Genomic DNA, 18,723 nt, shown 5'->3' with positions numbered 1-18,723 from the left:
AACTACAGAAACATATATCTAATTACATTTTGGTATTAAAAACATATTACTGAATTGAAAATTATAAATTGACATAGTTGTTCTAGGTTTACCCAGAGACATATATACAGAGAGATTAGTAACATCGCTATTTCCCCGTACACGTAGTGGCTCCCTTTATTCGTGACCACTCAAGCATATCCCTTATCGAGAGCGTCTTGTCTCCTATCAAACACACGCCAGCGCAGGTAAATCGGGCTTTGCGCATGTGTGTATCGTAGTATTGGAACTTATTCGACATGTTCTGGTTAATCCGCCATTACGTCAGACCAAAACATCGTCATTTTAAATACACACAGAAAGCACATCGTTTTATTTTGGCCACTACAAAAGTAACCACATTAACCAAAAACTATCAAACTTATGGGATATAGTCTTATTGATCATGCACATTGTTGCCATTTATCCGTATTTTCTAAAATCCACTGGGTCCTATTCGACATGTCCAAGTTTGTAAATAGCCGCCATTACGTCAGACAAAAACATCGTCAATTTTAAACGTACACAAAAAGCACATCGTTTTATTTTGGCCACTACAAAAGTAACCACATTGACCAAAAACTATCATACTTATGGGATATTGTCTTATTGATCATGCACATTGTTGCCATTTATCCCTATTTTCTAAAATCCATTGGGTCCTATTGGACATGTCCAAGTTTTGTAATTATGCAGCCATTACGTCCGACCAAAACATCGTCAATTTTAAACGCACACAAAAAGCACATTGTTTTATCTAGGCCACTACAAAAGTTACCACATTGACCAAAAACTATCATACTTATGGAATGTGGTCTTGATTATCATGCACATTGTTGTCATTTATCCGTATTCTCGAAAACCCCATAGGGACTTTTCGAAAATTGGAGATTCCCGCCGATCTTTCCTGCGTTGTGCTTGACTTTCATACTCAAAATACAAACACTTGGACAGCAAATTGTGATATATTTCATATTGATGACACTTCTGCACTTTGATATTAATGAAATTAAAGCACATTATTGGATCTTGGTGATGATTTCAAATAGAGATTATCGATAATTATGTGTCTGGTTTTCAAGTTTTCTCCAATATGGCGTCTAGTGAAGACTGAACCGAGCGACCGCAAAGGATTGTGGGAAGGTCAGGGACCACTACGTAAACACAAAGGCAAAGAGAGTGTTGCCAATCTCTGTATATAGGTCTCTGGTTTACCAGCTGTATCATAACCTATAAACATCCATAAATGACCGATTATAGCACTAATTTTGCTATAACAATACACAGGTCGACCTGTATGACAGTATAGGAAGAAAACTATAAAAACTCCGGTTGAAAGAGGTTCCAATATACAGAGGCTCCGGTCTGAACAGGTTACATCATAAATTGGTACCGTGCCATACGGCTATAATTACACTTGATAATCATAATTTTTTTACTATGGTATCATAGGACATGACATACGACTAAACTTAATATAATTCCCAATAATTATCTCTTGTCCGTCACAGAACAACAAGTTTATGATATAAAATTTATATGCGAAAAAGTGTGTGGGCCGAAATGACTACACGCGGCCATGTGCTTCAACAAGTATCATAGTATGGGACAAAATACAGAAAAATATAGAAATTATCTAAGCATGGGGGGTCATAAACATCATCAATTAAACATATATGATTACTGCATCATTTCGGCTTGATTGACACTTACATTCAAGGCTCGACCAAGCCTATATCAACATTTCAATAGGAATAAAAACAACGTGCTTCGTCGTTGTAATGGCCGACTGTTCACATTAATGACGAAAAAGAGTTCCAGTAAGGGCAGTAACTCACATACGAAGCCTTGAATTAAAGGGAGGTTACTCCTCAGATCTTATAAACAAAAATGTATCCAAACGTGTAGCAGAACATCGTGACCAAATACATCTAAATCTCCAAGTTTTAAGATTATATTATGTGGTTAAATGAGGAATTGAATTCCTGACGAAATTTTGATAAATTAATATTAAAGTAAGATTTATCCAAAGCTGTGTATAAGGTATGACATTAGCAGCTGTGATTAATTAATCGATGAAACTTTACAAGTCGTTGACTTTCAAAATATCCATTGACCGTATTGAGAAATCATTTACGCAAGAATCCAAATGGAACCATTCCGAATGTTTACTACATATGCATTTGTGACCTCATAGATTTATCCTTCGAAATATGATTAGGCTAATAATGACATATTCATGGAGTTATTTTAGTTAATATCCATAAAAGCATAACAGGATAACTTTCAACTTTTAATAAAAAAAGAAAGAAAACAAAGATACTCTTCGCAGTGGTAAAGACCAAGTTATAACTACGAAGTGACCAGACGGTAATTCGTGGGATGATTTAAATGTGAACTGATTTTAATAAACATTTATTATGTGTATCAATAGAACATGCGTTCTGTTACACTGTGTATCATAGTAGCGATAGGATCAATTCTCTCAGATGGATATACAATTTTTGCGCGTCCTCGGCCTCGTCAGGAAGAACATATCCATTTTCCTCCATTAACAGAAGGCAAAGTTCTCTGACAGTTTCATCGCATGGAAAGTCTGACTTCGGGGTAGTTTCTTCAGCACAGACGTTTATTTCTGCCTCATCTACATAACAAAGACAGTGTCGCTTGTCAAAAAGTTCTGGTAGTGTGTACATCATAATTGGTCTATTTCCACCACGCATCCTCATTCTTCCAGAGATGGTATGTGTATTCCAGATTTCCACCAAATTATCCAAGTCTTTCTGCAGAAATGAATCAAATTTCAAATTAGTATTAATTACAGACGATTACATATACGGGAACCGCAATATAGACCGTGATACACCAACGACACACATTCTTGCTATGGAAATTGTTAAAGGAACCCAGAGACCTATATTAATAAAACAATTAGTATATATTTCATTTTCCGAAATTTTGGCCCCCACACCCCTTGCCAAAAAATTGAAAAAAAAAAAATCGGTTCGCGCCTACGGCGCTCGCATTACCACTAACTTACTGGACCCCCCCCCCCCGCCCACCCTTTTCTTTCCTGGTGGATCCGCGTCAGTGACGGTTCTTAAAAGGCAAAAATTTACAGGTCATACATGTTCCACGAATGAAAATAATTGTTTTTCAGCACCTATATATAATAGCAGCCATCTTATTCGTATAACTAGTTATTTCGTTATATCTATAAACCTATCGTCAGCTGTGCGGTTTGTATCGCACATTCGTGCGCACGATGTCTGCACGATGTGCGCACGATGTTTTTGGAACGTTGTGCGATCACACAACTGTATAAGGCAATTACTCTTTCATAAGCCATCAAATAAAAATCTCTGATGAAAGCACAATTGCTACACTGTAATCATAATCATGTCATTATAGAGCATACACGGTTTGAATCAGTCAAAACCTGAAAGAGCAATTCTACGGATATATACAATTTCACAACGGACAGACAACAGATTGCGCTTGAATATGTAATGAAAAAAAAAATAGAAATTAAAACTTTCGGCGTTAAAGGCGCCATTTTTTTTTCTTTAAATATTTTTAAGACGTACCTGAATCACTCCCATAAAGCAAAACTGCAAAAGGCTTTTATCCAAAAAGTCCCCACAGAACGCATTGTCTCCCATTTCGCTAGACAGGTCCGCAAATAGATCCATCCAGAACTGTCCAGCTTCCTTTCGTAATATTCCCCAAAACCACTCTATTCTTTGATTGTGTGTACTTTTTCCATATAAGAAACTATTGTCAGCCGCAAGAGCGTCATCATGACCACGTCGGAGAAATTTTTGCATTTGTTCAATATGAACATTTTCCGTTCCCATGTCAGCTCGGATTCTTTGTGGGCATCCCTTGCGACGTTGTACAGCTTTGATATAATAATCAGCAATAACTTTGGGATCACTGTTCGTTGTATTTGCCTCCAACCAGACAATGTTCCTTGAAAACCCATCGATGCAACCATTGATGGCTATTCCGTATGGCTTCAGTTTATCGTAGGAGTCGACATGCCAGACGTAATCTGGACCATTGCTCACGTACTGCCGTCTATGAAGTCTTCTCCGTTTCCGGTTTGCTATCCCTTCCGGATCCAGAATTTTCATTAGATGATACACATTGTCACGAGGAACAGTAAATCCAGCATGTAAACATTTGTTGTGCATCCATCTGTATCCATGACGCTGTCCAGAATTTTGCAGTTCATTGAGGATGAACAATGCAACATTGGATATATCCGAAAAAATTTTCCTTCTAGTTAAACGCAGTCGTTTCAAATAACGTTTAAGTGTTGTCTTACTTAGAACAACTCTGTCTACTATTGCTAGAAAACTCAAAATTTCAGCTTGGGAAAGCCCAAGCTCAAAATAAAATCTTACTAAACTATCGTGCTTCATGCTGTTACTCTTCAAAAGTAAACGACACTTCTTATATATATATTGTTTCGCGATATAACGCGTTAGTTTCGCGTAATTACGCGAAAGTTTCGCGATATAACGCGTTAGTTTCGCGTAATTACGCGAAAGTTTCGCGATATTACGCGTTAGTTTCGCGATATTACGCGTTAGTTTCGCGTAATTACGCGAAAGTTTCGCGATATAACGCGCTAGTTTCGCGTTATTACGCGTTAGTTTCGCGTAATTACGCGAAAGTTTCGCGATATTACGCGTTAGTTTCGCGATATTACGCGTTAGTTTCGCGTAATTACGCGAAAGTTTCGCGATATAACGCGTTAGTTTCGCGTTATTACGCGTTAGTTTCGCGTAATTACGCGAAAGTTTCGCGATATAACGCGTTAGTTTCGCGTTATTACGCGAAAGTTTCGTGATATAACGCGTTAGTTTCGCGTTATTACGCGTTAGTTTCGCGTAATTACGCGAAAGTTTCGCGATATAACGCGTTAGTTTCGCGTAATAACGCGAATTTTTTTTATTTTGTTCTACGAAAATGGTCCCAACCGGCTTTCGTAGGAAGGGAACTGAGACATGTTATTTGCATATATATAACCAATATCTTACTCAAATCTAATTGTGAATATTGGTATTTTGTTAGATCAATTAGAGCAGCAGCAGAAACAACAACAACAACAACAGTTCAGGGCGGGAATAGCTGATAATGTTGAAACTCCTTGTAACATTACTATAACGGTAGTAGGTCACAAAGGAGTTGGGAAATCCTGTTTTGTGAAACAAATCCAGAAAGAATACATTCCGGACGGAGGGCCTACTTCAACCAACACCGCTGACTTTTATGTTAATTACTTAGCTTACGATCCGAACAGCGGTTACCGAAAGAAACTTGATAAAAATGGGGAAGAAGAAAGTGGTCGCCGAAGAATCAAGCGAATAATAGATCGATACCAAAAACAAAGAAAGCCTGATGCAGAATCTCCTATAAGTTCGACCGAACTACAGGACCAGGATATTAAAGATCAACCATCATCTCAACCATCATCTCTCACCAAAACAAGACTGAGAAATGAAGTATCAACGTCATCATCTGGCGCAAAGTCTGTGCATAAACCATCATCTCCATCTCCACCAGCTTCATTATCCACGACGAAACCAGGTTATTTCTTCTGTGTAATTCCAATATCAAATATGGCACATTTTTTTTCATTTTCGGGTGAACCAACAATTAAGCTTCTATTCTTAAAAGATTGATAAGGAAAACTAGCTTGACGTGGTAATGTGATATCTGTTATATAAGAAATAGTCTTTTAGACAATGTTAAATATTAAATACAATTAAATGACACAGCCATCATTTTTAAGTGTCAGAATATTTGTGTTCATAGTTGAAAAGACGACATCATCTTTTAGAATGCCACTGTCTCCCGAACCTTTTTCCCACTCTTTTCCTGTTCAGATGATTCATGATTCAATATTTTTTAATGTAATGGCCTTCCCTTCTCTTCTGTAAATCAATCCTAATCAATAGACTTTTTTTCAATTTATATTACTTTAAGGTATTGTTCTGTGTGGCCATTACAATGTTGAAATGTACCGGTACTGAATTATATGTAATTTAATCTGATTAAATGTAAGTGACCTTGAAATCTCGCCTTTATTATTTTTGACGTCTTTCAAATATATGCAAGGTGCTCACATTTTTCACAAATCACCCTTTTTTTTCGTTTACATATGTTTTAGTAACAAGTTTACAGTTAAAACAATTTCTATCACACCTCTGGTCCTGATATTGAACTGTTCCCACTGATTTCATCAATCTGCTGGTTTTCTGATGTACAATTTTTTCATAATACCTTCCCGTAGTGATCAACACAAACATTCTAACACTTGAAAAAGACAGCTGTGCCATTGAAACGTTTAGTTCAATTTTAAATAATTAATCACTATCAATGAAATTGATTTTTTTAATATTGTCTACTAATGGTAATAATGCTTATGTTGTAATTGTTCTTTAATCAAACACAGTATACGTGAACATTTAGCTCAAACATAACATAAAGCTCATTCTTACAAATTCACGTGTTACATTATTCCTTTCGTAAACATTTCTTTAGATAACTGTTCAACAGTCCCATATTTATTATTTCGTATCGTTATTTCAGAGGATCACCGGAAAAAGAAATCGCATTTGGATCCTTCCCATGCAAAGGATATTAATCGTATATCTGATGAACAACAAAACGTTATAGAAGAGATTATGCAGACTAAAACTGAAACCGAGGAAAAAGACAAGCAGACGAAGGGCTTCATCACAATCTATGATTTTGGAGGAGAGAAAGTGTTCTATAATACCCATCATTGTTTTATGTCAAGCAACATGGTCTTCGTCCTGGTGTTCGACGTGGCGATGTGTCTTGATCCTGATAGGTCCAAGGATGGCTATGGTAATTAGCAATATGGATTTTTGTTTTTTGCCAGTTTTTCTTAACGCAACCTTATTTCTCTGACGTGTTTTTTTTCAGAACAGAAAGTGATAATTCCATTATTCATTTATTTCTGTTAATTTTGTTATTTTTACAGAAAGGATCGAAACCTGGTTGAGGTCTATTGCTACCTATGCTATTGATCAAGCAGTCCGTGGCAAAGGGACGCCTCCCATAATCCTGGTGGGATCTCACTTGGATGAAGTGTCTCAAGATGTAAGTAAGTTAAATGTAAAATGACATAATGATGGTTACAATGGACTTGCGTTGGATATGTAATCTTCCCATTACCGATGTTTAAGGGGTATCTAAATAGATGCAAGACAAAACAGTTTGCTTTAATGTATTTAATTCTCAGCAAAGAATTAAGAGAATGTAATGGAATACTTGAGTCTGTCCGTTTGTTTGTGTCCTTTGTTATTTTTTGAACATCAACTGATGTAGTGTTCCATTGGTAACTAAGGGGAGGGGGACAGTCATCTGTCTATATGTCCGGAATAATACTTTTTATTGCCCAGTTTTTTTGTATGATTCCCTGATGAATTGTTAAAGCAATTGTACACTGTTTATTTTAAATACTCCTACAAGTATTATATATTGTCGGTCTCTCGTGTAAATATATGACACATAGACAATTTATTTATTCTGTACTCCTGATCAATATTATATCATCAACTTTAACGGTATTCCGAGGAGTTTTATTTTTTTCTAACAAACGAAAAGTGGCTAGGCGATGATGTACATGCTATATATTAGTGAAGGAAATAAGAGCCGTTTGAAAATAAATACCCGATACATCTGTATATATTTCTATATTCAACATGGAATTTTAGGCGTCGTTTGTTTATGAAGTAACGATGATTTGCTTCGAAAAAATGTTTAGGTAAATCAAACACATTAAAAAAAAACAAGCAGCAATATTTCGGACTAAGAGTCCATCATAGATATTGTACATCTGTTCTGTGATATTTTTGAAATGATTGAGTTATACTTTTCTGTTACTGTTGCAAGGGTATTTTCTTTTTGATCAGAAACAAAAACAGGAAGAAGCATTTGGCGAAGTGCTGGACAAATTGTACGAGAACCCTCAATTGCGTGTAATAATGGAAAATCACGTACAGGAAATGTATCCAATCGCCCACCTGAACGATTCAAAAAGGAACCAAGACATATACGAGGTGGTGTGGGAAAAGGTTATAGAGATTGCTCCGCTTCAATCGCAGTGGGAAAAACCTATACCCGCAAGGTGGCTGGCTCTACAACACCAGCTGATTAAACGGAAAAATGCAGGGACTGTGATTCTAACGTATGAAGAATTGATGGAAATCAACAACAAGTCAGCTATTCCATTGGACGAACATGAACTCATGAAGTTTCTTAAGTAAGTACATCAATTTGTTTAATATACATATACAAAAAGTTGTATTCCTTCGTCATTTGTGTTTCTAAGCTATATATCTATATCTTAGCACAGTATATCATATGTACTATGTGTTGGTGATCCGAAGATAAAGATTTGAATTTCCTGTCGTAGTTGTACCGAGAGAAATATATATATAATATATGTACAATTCGTATCCATGTATGTAAATACATTGCGATCCAGGTAGTCATATATCATCTTATAGACGACTTCCACAATGATCATGTCAGGGTATCGGGCCGACTATCACTGCGCCATTGAAACGTTCTTTTTAAGAACGCCGATGTGGCGCAGCGATATAAGCTGCGGATATTTCTGGTTAGGCGATTGGGTGCCCTAGATCGTGAGTTCGAGACCCGGTCAGGGCAGGAGTCAAAAAGTTGTCTTCCTTCGTTATTTGTTTTTCTAAGCTATATATATATAAATATATCGAAAGCGCTAACGGAGAGTTTTTTTGTTTTTTTTTTTTATTTTATATTTATATATATACATAGATATTGCGTTACTGTGTTTAATATCTAACAATTAACATAGTGTATCATATGCAAAATATTTTGTTGATCCAAAGGTAAGGATTTGAATTCACTGTCATAGTTGCACTGTGCTGAATGTTTATATTTTGTGTACATTTCACATCCATGTATGTAAATACATTGCGACCCAGGTATCAATATCATCTAATAAACAACGTTTCACTATAATCATGTCTTGATATCGGGCCGACAATCACTGAGCCAGTGAAACATTCTTTGAAAGAACGTGGAGATGTCCCAGTGGTATAAGCTGCGGGTATTTCTGGCTAGGCGGTCGGTCAGGGCAGGAGTCATTTTCCTCCCTCGTTATTTGTGTTATTATATTATGTTCAATATATATTTTTTTTTTTTCTCACTTTCCAGGAATTTGAGATTTGATGGTTGCTTTATTTGCTTTAACATTGAAAGCATGAGGCCTTTCGTCATTTTAAGACCTCAATGGGTAATAGATGCCTTTAAAGGGATCGTTACAGATCTCAAGTTCACGGCCGGCCTATCGTCGAAACTAAAGCTTCAGTGGAGAGAATATGAAAGAACTGGCGTCCTAACGCTCGACTTTATCCGGCAACTTTGGGAACAAAACGACGACAAAAGCTTCCTTGCAAACATGAAAACGCTCTTCAACATCATGGAAACACTTGGCTTGGTAGCAAATCCATTGCAAGATACTTCAAATGACGAGGTTGATTACTTCATAGTGCCTATTATGCTCCGAACGGCGGATCCCGATATAGTTCGACCGTTACTTGATGACCCTGAAACCGTTGCCACTGTCACTCTTTGTTTCAAGTTCGACAACCCATTCATTCCACAAGCCGTATGGGACAAGATGGTCGCTGCTTGCCTCCACAGGTTCCAGCGACTAAATGAGCGCGGCCATGACGGTTCAAAGTTTATCCAACGCGGATTTGTCTGTCTAGCAGTAGACTTTCTGTGGAGCGTGATTGTCAACTGCCGCGAAAATGTCATGAAGATTACTATGTTCAAGAAGGATACGGATCAATCAGTTCCAACAGGAGCCGGAGTTAACCTACGCAGCATTCTAGAATTTCATCTTAACAGGATTCTAGAATTGAATCACCAGAGTCATCTCAAGTACCAGTTCTACCTCCACAACGACTACCGCTTCTCGGCCGATGACAAGATGGTGAAGGTAGACGATCTCCGACAGACCTCACGCCTACAAAGCTACAGTTCTACTAAGAGCCGATGGCTAGTAAGAGAGGACATACACATCTGGTTCAAAAATCCAGACCAGAAGGTATATTACTTTTTTTATTTATTTTTTTAAATTTTATTTTAAGATTCACAGTTCATCGCAAATATGGCATATATATTTTAAGGGGATACATGAACGATATTAACACAAGAAGCATTATCATTGTCAGTAATTTGAAGTAAAAAATGTGAATATATATTTGATATTGATGATAATATAATTGATATGTTGTGTTTCAGAGGGCACGGACCCAGAGAAGTCATGTCGGTAAGTCTATGATGCTGACTCTAAATGCTGTTTGTCAACATAAAATGTTTTCTGAAGAAGGATCCAGGTATCATCCTCAAAAATCATATGAAAATGACATAACAATGAAGATGGAAAATTGGAATAGATTGATAATTGATTGATCGTGTTTACGATGTTGGTTTTTTTTTTATTTATTTATATAACATTATGTTGATAAAAACATTTTGCAGACTCGATGAATGATCTACCGGATAGAAAGTTGTCAGTCAAAGAGATGGGTCGACTGTCTAGGTACATCGGCTTTGCCTATCAGTCTTTCTTTACCGAGCTGGACTGCCCTGTTGTATTATTGGAACAGAAGATTGCAGAAAACCAGGAATTCTCCCATAGATCTCTCATAACGAAGATCTTTATTCACCTCCTTGAAACGGGCGCGGATGTTACATTCACAAGAGTCGCAGATGCGATGTCCGAGCATGGATTAGATCCAAAAAAGCTGTATAGCATCATTGACGACAACAGGGATATGTTGTTTAATGGTACGGTATACGTCTTAGATTTATTTTATTTTTTGGTTTTATCTATATACATATTTGTTTCTCACCAGAACCTAATTCTGTCAAATATGATTTTTGAGACCTCTGCTATTTTCAGACGACACTTTGTCAGAGGGATTTTTACAGAAATGCCTAACGGTATATGACGCTCCGGTCATTGCCGACCACGTGAACGCCAAAAAGTACTTCAACCTGTTCCTTGAGCTCGGCTTAACGCCAAAAAGAGTTGACGAGTTAGACGTCAACTTCAGAAACGATACAATTCTTAACAGGATCAATGCGATGGTTGAGGAGTTCATTGAGAATCCTAGTCGACGTCCTACTCTAAACACAGTTCTGCTTGCGATGGCGGAATGCGACATGGACACCAATTCCCTCATCCAAGCCCTAACTTAAACAAAGGTAATTCCATGCCTTCTATATTGTAATAGTAAATTAACGCCAAGGAGATGTTGATTATGTTGAGACATCCCATAATTATAAGACAGGAAAGTTACATCAGCCATTTATGGTCAGTTTCAATTCCCCTGTAGTTCGTTTGATGTTTATCAACGACAATATCATGTTTGAGGGTGTTCATACCAAATAATATTTGAATTTTGACTTGAAATATGCAGATCAGCGGGCTAATTGACTTGTCATTATTATCCATGCTGAACCCACATACATAACTATAGCAATATAATGTTTCATAAAGGAAACATGTAAGTCTAAGTAACTAGGGTATTAACTTATCTGTTACAGAGATGTACAAACTACGTAGTCTGGCTATCAATTGTGTTATATCAGTGATTTATATACAAAGTACGTACATTACATTTGGGATATATAATAAAGGCAATTAAACTTAATATTTGTCAAAATATGAGAAGACACTAAACGAATTCTGAATTAAGCCTGTCAATGTCTAGGACATTGTTACCATTTATAAACAAACAGAAACTCTTTATCAATGCTCTTACGACATTCCCTTTTAACAGACTTCGATAATAAGACATAAATAAGGTAGGTATAACCCGAGAAGCAAAGGTAAAGGCAATTGTTACTATCATATAGAACCTTCTTTCTTAATGATTGTCGTCGTTAAGTTTTAAAACAAGGTTCAGTATAACATAGATTTAAGATTCTGCCAACCCGGATTTAACCTATATTTGTATGACGAGTCTCCTCAATAAAGTCGATGACGCTTTATCTCTTCGTAACACCTGAACTTATTCTCCTGTTAATTTGACATCAGTGTCATACAACGCTATATTGTCTCTCTTGTTGTGCCGATTTGCCTTTTTGTTCAATCCAGAAAGCAATATGGCTACCAGTTTAGCGTTGCTTTCTTTAATTCCCGGACGGATGTCTCTTATATTTCATATATTGGTTCTCAATGTTATCAAATTTACATGTATATGCGGGCAACGCGATCCTGCTTTTATATTTTGTTTATGGTATTTTATAAATAACCATGATCTGATTGAATTGAATAGAGTGAAACTTAGACATAGCCTATATCACTTAACAGTTTAGTACTTAGATATACATATGAAGACACATAATATCTACAGGACAACTATAGCATTACAGTTTAACTTGGTCATGTTAACCATATTCGTCTTTTTGCATTGAGATAAATAGAAGTCTGTTAAGTAAATTGGAGTTAACCAATCAGCAGAGAGAACGTCATCTAAGCATTTCGCTAAACTTTACAACACTGTCTTTCTTATGAAATGAACTATATATCCTTCCCACAATAACGAGGTCCATTTATTTATTATTTTCATGAAACATGACATTTTATTAACATTTAAATCACGACGCTATACATTTAATTTTATTCTATGTTAATCTCTGTTATAGAACTAGGTCAGCCGTCATAATTTACGTCTAGGAAACAATGCATTGCTTCTTTCAGGTATTATTGTATTATCAATAATTGAAATTAGAAAATTAAAAGACATTTGTAAAATTATGTGTATATTATCATATTTCATACGGGTTATTTGTGGTTTTTGTAGTGAAAGCAGGACAGCCTATTAGATGTTTGAGATTTGGAGCAAGTTCCGGACTTGGTGTTCTGACGCGGAAAAGCGGCCAGATTACAACGCATTGTACATCCCATGGGATGAATCAAGGTTTCACAAAAAAACGTGTCATGAAAGGCCGACTTGTTATCAGTGACATTAAAGACGTCAATTTCTGTTAGCGTGGTGATTCTGGATCGGAAGTGTTTGTCATAACCCTTACCCTACATACTACCCGGACACGTGACTGTAGATAGCAATTGAGTTTATCAACAGCAAACTTATCGTTAAACCAATTGGAAACATTATCGGGAAACTCAAATCCGATCATGTAAAGGCGCTCGTGCTTAAAACGCTTACAATGTGTACATAACGAAACAGACGATATGGCATTCACAGTGTATTACATGTATGCTAATGCTGCCTTGTTTAGAAAAACGAGCTATTTCTCAACATTTTTAATTTATCTATGTGATGATGCAATCTATTTTATATATAATAATTTGTTGGTCTATGGTGTCTGAACAATAGTAAGGATTTCATTTCAATGATAAATTTATGTCTCTGTACATAGATGATGTTTTTGATGAATTTGTACATACTGAATATTATCATTTTTGTTGTAAATATATTCAGAAACAAATTAACGTTATATATAACAGAGTGGTGTTATTGTAGATATATTTTATATATTGTTATTTCAATAATCTGACCAATATTTTCAACAAGGTTTTTATACACCCAGACGTTACTATATGATGAACATTACATCGATATGGTCCATGGTGAATAAGGTCGTTGAACTGGACCCAGTTGTTCCAAATGGCGATTAGGCTTATTACAGTTAAACAACAGCTTTAAAATCTCGAGAAAAGTATTTGTAGAAAAATAATTTTGCAAACCTTTATTAAATTATAACACTACCTACCCATTTTAAGAAAAAATATACTCAGGATTTGAAGTAAAGGTAAAATGGAATGTTAACTAATCATGTGATTCAGCTACCTACCTTTTGAACAACTGGGCCCTGCTATTTTTTCATTTTTTTTCCTAACAAAAATACTATTTTTTGGAATAGCAAGATTATTTCATACGATCGACAATGTCCAAAAGCAATATACTTTTCTGTCGGGGTCTTGCGACTATTTTTAAACCGTGTATTAGTATCTTTAAATATGCACATTTTTTTTTTTACATTTATTTTACCCTTGTTTTCATATACAATATATTTGTTCGAGACTATGATATGTTGATTGTTCGCTCATTTTAAATGATGAACACAGTTTACAAACCGGAAAATGGACATAGATTAACATGTCGTTTATTTGTTTGCTGGGTTTATCGACACGTAAGTAACCAGAGTCATACCTACCTGTCCTGATTAAGTCAATATAGTGTACGAACAGGTCCTAATTTAGTCAATATACTGTGCATACACATCCTGATTAAGTCAGGTACATATATTGTACCCACACGTCCTCATTTAGTCAGGTACATTTAATGTACGTACACGTTCTGATTTAGTCAAATGCATAGACTGTACGTACACGTTCTGATTTAGTCGGACACATATATTGTACGTACACGTCCTGATTAAGTCAGGTACATTAATTGTACGTAAACGTCCTGATTTAGTCAAATGCATAGACTGTACGTACACGTTCTGATTCAGTCGGACACATATATTGTACGTATACGACCTGATTTAGTCAGGTACATAGATTATACGTACACGTCCTGATTTAGTCAGGTACATAAGTTGTACGTACATGTCCTGATTTAGTCAAATACATGGATTGTACGTATACGACCTGATTTAGTCAGGTAAATAGATTGTACGTACACGTCCTGATTAAGTCAGGTACATTAATTGTACGTACACGTCCTGATTTAGTCAGGTACATATGTTGTACGTACATGTCCTGATTTAGTCAGGTACATATATTGTAGGTACACGTCTTCATTTAGTCATGTACATAGATTGTACGTACACTTCCTGCTTTAGTCAGATACATATATTGTACATACACGTCCTTTGATATATCGAAGTAACTTCCCTTCGGCCGAGAAAGGGGCCGCGGGGCCGAGTGGTTAAGGTGTCCCGACACTTTAACAGTAGCCCTCCACCTCTGGGTTGCGAGTTCGAAACCTACGTGGGGTAGTTGCCAGGTACTGACTGTAGGCCGGTGGTTTTTCTCCGGGTACTCCGGCTTTCCTCCACCTCGAAAACCTGGCACGTCCTTAAATGACCCTGGCTGTCAATATGACGTTAAATGAAAACAATCAAACAAATCGGCCGAGAAAGCAGTGTGTCTGAACACACGGCAGCCATATTTGAAGTGTTCTGATCGATAGCAAACATTTCTTTTCGAAATTTCATGATGTTGGCCTTGTATGTTTGTCGTGATACGATTAATAAGTATACAATCAAAATGTTTTAGCATTGAGTAACAAATCTACGATAACTCCTCTGTATATCGATTTTAGATTTGAATTAATGGTTTGGTGATAGTGTCAGTTTTCTTAGTTTTTTTCGCTGTCCAATATCTGAATTGAATTGATAAAATATTTCAGTCATACATATTCACGTACATCAAGCTATCATGTATAATAATCCTTTTAAGAATAAAATCTAGTTAATGGCAATATAACACTTACATTCGTTACAATAATTTCATTTTTTTCTTGCCAGCAAAACATTCAAACAGGCCCGTGAGCCTGGTCTATTTTAATTCAACAATATTCTTCCTATATTGTATTTAATCGGAATATAATGTATTGTATTGTATTTTGTCGTAGTTGCAATACAGATTTGTATTTCGTATGATTAAATTTAAAAAAATGTGCAACTTTGAATTTATCTGAGATTTCGTTTACATAAGGAAAAAGCAATAAACAAATACATGCTATAAACGTAGACAGAACATGTGGGTACGACGATGCTGTTTATTCTGCTTTACTGTATAAGGTTTGAGTCTTTGTGTTGGCATCGCTCTGTCCGTATGTATTTAGGTATTTGTCGGTTTGCATTTTTTACCATAATAATATGTAACATTTGGAATTTTCTCAGTTATGTTAACACACTTTTTACAGGGCTTAATTTCAGTAGAAAGTTGATTTCGGAATTCCTTCTTTAAGTTAGATTATATTCCTGGTGTCTGCTTTGGCGCAATGTTTATAGGAAGCACGGAACCAAAATATTCCCCATAGACGATAGTGTTAATGTTGATAACTGTCCTGATTAAATGTAGTTTTTTTAACACTGGTCCACTAACCTTAATTTTACTGCTGCTAAATGAAAGTTAGGTTTCAGATCCTTAACCGTTTATTGTAAACCGTTTTCGTAATAAATACAACAAATCCTTCAGTGATGTCACAAGCTATTTCTCCCCATGGCCTTGATTTTTGTGTTTATCAACGCTGTCTTTTAACTTGTTCATTGCCAAGTGGAAAGTGTGTCCACATAAATCTTCTTAAACTTGGAACCCACTTGTAGTTTTCTTGTAACAATAATTTTTCACTGGGTCACCATTGTAAAAACTTGAAGTACAAACTGGATATTTCCTTTGATTCCTGCTTGCAATACCATTGACGTTTACTTTCCAGCATTCCAAAGTGTGGTTCGATGATAGACTTGTTACCAATACCTACATAACGTCTCAGGCAATATCTCTTGTAAATAAATATAATAAGTAGATTCCGCCCCTTAGACTATAAAAGTCTCCAGCCTATCATACCACATAATAGGAAAACAGTATGAGTATTTAGAGCCCGAAGAGCTTAAATAGTTGGTTCATTGGTATTTGTTTGATATCCTGATGTTTTCTAGGACGTTATAGTTTAGCAATATCTGATCTGGCGGCATGTAATGGTTCCCATATCCAGGTTTTAGAAACATCGCTATCACGAGACGGTAGGCAGCCGAAGTCATGATAAAGTCTTATACATTTCTTGATCGGCTGACCTTGTTCTAGGATGATGTTTATACTAACACCTGTTACTATGTATAGGCAGTGTGTTTACATTTTACCCGGCTTATGGCGAATTGAATGCTAATCATTCAATAAACTGTTTCATAAATAAGTCTTTGTTTTTAAGTATTTTTTTAATGAGGTTTTTATGGGATATTGAGTTTTTTTTCTGAATGTATTGATGTATGTATAAAACATGTTATTATGCTACATGTACACTGTATGACATGTACTTACAAAAAATTGGAATGATGTACACAATTCATCAACAGTTATAAAGCTATATGTTTCTAAGACTAACTGGTTATAAATTAATTTGATACTTACACTAATAAAGATATCATTTCTTTCTTTTTTTATTTATGTTGGTAAATTTCGAACAACCAGTCATTAATCTATTTTTGAAACTTGTAGATAGCCCAAGATAGAAAGAAAGAAAATGCTCATTTTGTGATAGTCAACGAATTGGTGACGAAATGCATTATTTACATGAATGTACAAGATTGTCTGCTGATAGAATGTTATACATTGACAAATAGTATAGGTCAAAACCAAATATCATTACACTGAATTCAACTGATGAGTACATCCAATTGTAAAACACTAATGAAAATATGTACTTTTATAAGAATACATAACAATATTTATCCTTTTTGACAGTGTTATGTATTGACTGCTAACACTACAATAATTGCATGTATTATATCGTAAATGTTTTCTCTATAATTTATCTTGAGAAATAAAATGAATTTGAAAATTTCAATATCTTGAAATGTTTTTATTTCAAAAACACAACTATGATGGTGTTAGGAAAATATTTATCATGCATATAGGGATTGGATTTCACTTTTATGTTAACCATGCTTTTATGGAGCAATTCCTCTAAGAATATATCCTATGGGGCGCGCTAGCGCCCCATTTAGAATATATTCTTAGAGGAATTGCTCCATAAAAGCATGGTTAACATAAAAATGAAATCCAATCCCTTTATTTACACTTACGGATGTTGTTTCTATAAGTCTTTGTGATTACAATATTTTTTCTTTGTTAATAAAAAAAGTCATGTAAAAGTCGGACACAGTGGGAGGAGTCAAATATTCGAACAGCCAATGGTGACGCTTCACAACAAATTGAGAATTTTTTTCCGCGGTAAAAAATAGTTCTGTTTTTATTATGATATTAACATAAATGGCAAAAACATTTTGATAGATTATCATATTTAATATTGTCAAGCATGTTAGTTTTATACATTTTCAAATAAAAAAAAATAACCATTTGTAACTTAAATTGTAAAGCCATGTGCTTGGCGAAAGTAGTTCCCGTACCCTGTCATATTTTCATACGCAAGTTCAAAGGTGAATGTTTCCATGCAAGAATGGTAAACAAATTGGTCTGGTATTGTTATATAGTGACAAAACTTTGCAAGTGTAAATGTAGTGATACAGAGCACAATTCGCAACAAAGCACGTTTTTGGTAGTCGCTTATGGAACAACTAACACCGATAAAAACGCAAGGAAGCATGTCCAGAAGAACAAGACAGGGATGTTCGGGAAGGGAAAGCGTATTCTGTCCGAACTTGGACACCCATCATACAAATCGAGGTCAAATAAAAATTGCAATGGGTATCTAAAATGTTTTTTTTTGATATCGTAAATGGACCGAGAATACTTCCTAATGATATCATGATGTCGAGCGAAAACGTGACTATAGTATGCTAACTTGTAACCTCTGATGCCCCGTGTCGTATCTATACATATTCCGTTGGGTATTGTGGTTATAACCCCTACAGAAATATATAACTCCTTCAACCTTATAT

The 18,723-nt window shown here is 35.6% G+C and overlaps 1 protein-coding gene across 1 annotated transcript in view; it reads left to right on the top strand.

Moving 5' to 3' along the window:
• LOC117333824 overlaps positions 1–17,669 on the top strand; it is a 141,179-nt gene extending 123,510 nt beyond the window's left edge. Inside the window, exons 5-13 of the mRNA XM_033893239.1 lie at positions 5,101–5,616; positions 6,622–6,903; positions 7,040–7,158; positions 7,974–8,323; positions 9,262–10,159; positions 10,357–10,384; positions 10,597–10,905; positions 11,021–11,325; positions 12,930–17,669. Of these exons, the coding sequence (XP_033749130.1) occupies positions 5,101–5,616; positions 6,622–6,903; positions 7,040–7,158; positions 7,974–8,323; positions 9,262–10,159; positions 10,357–10,384; positions 10,597–10,905; positions 11,021–11,319 (2,801 nt within the window). The 3' untranslated portion in view covers positions 11,320–11,325; positions 12,930–17,669. The remainder of the gene's footprint in view (positions 1–5,100; positions 5,617–6,621; positions 6,904–7,039; positions 7,159–7,973; positions 8,324–9,261; positions 10,160–10,356; positions 10,385–10,596; positions 10,906–11,020; positions 11,326–12,929) is intronic.
• Positions 17,670–18,723: the final 1,054 nt, after the last annotated feature.

This window comes from Pecten maximus, chromosome 9 (genome assembly GCF_902652985.1).
Source record: "Pecten maximus chromosome 9, xPecMax1.1, whole genome shotgun sequence".
NCBI classification, from domain to species: domain Eukaryota; kingdom Metazoa; phylum Mollusca; class Bivalvia; order Pectinida; family Pectinidae; genus Pecten; species Pecten maximus.
This window is presented reverse-complemented; position numbering and strand designations above follow the sequence as displayed.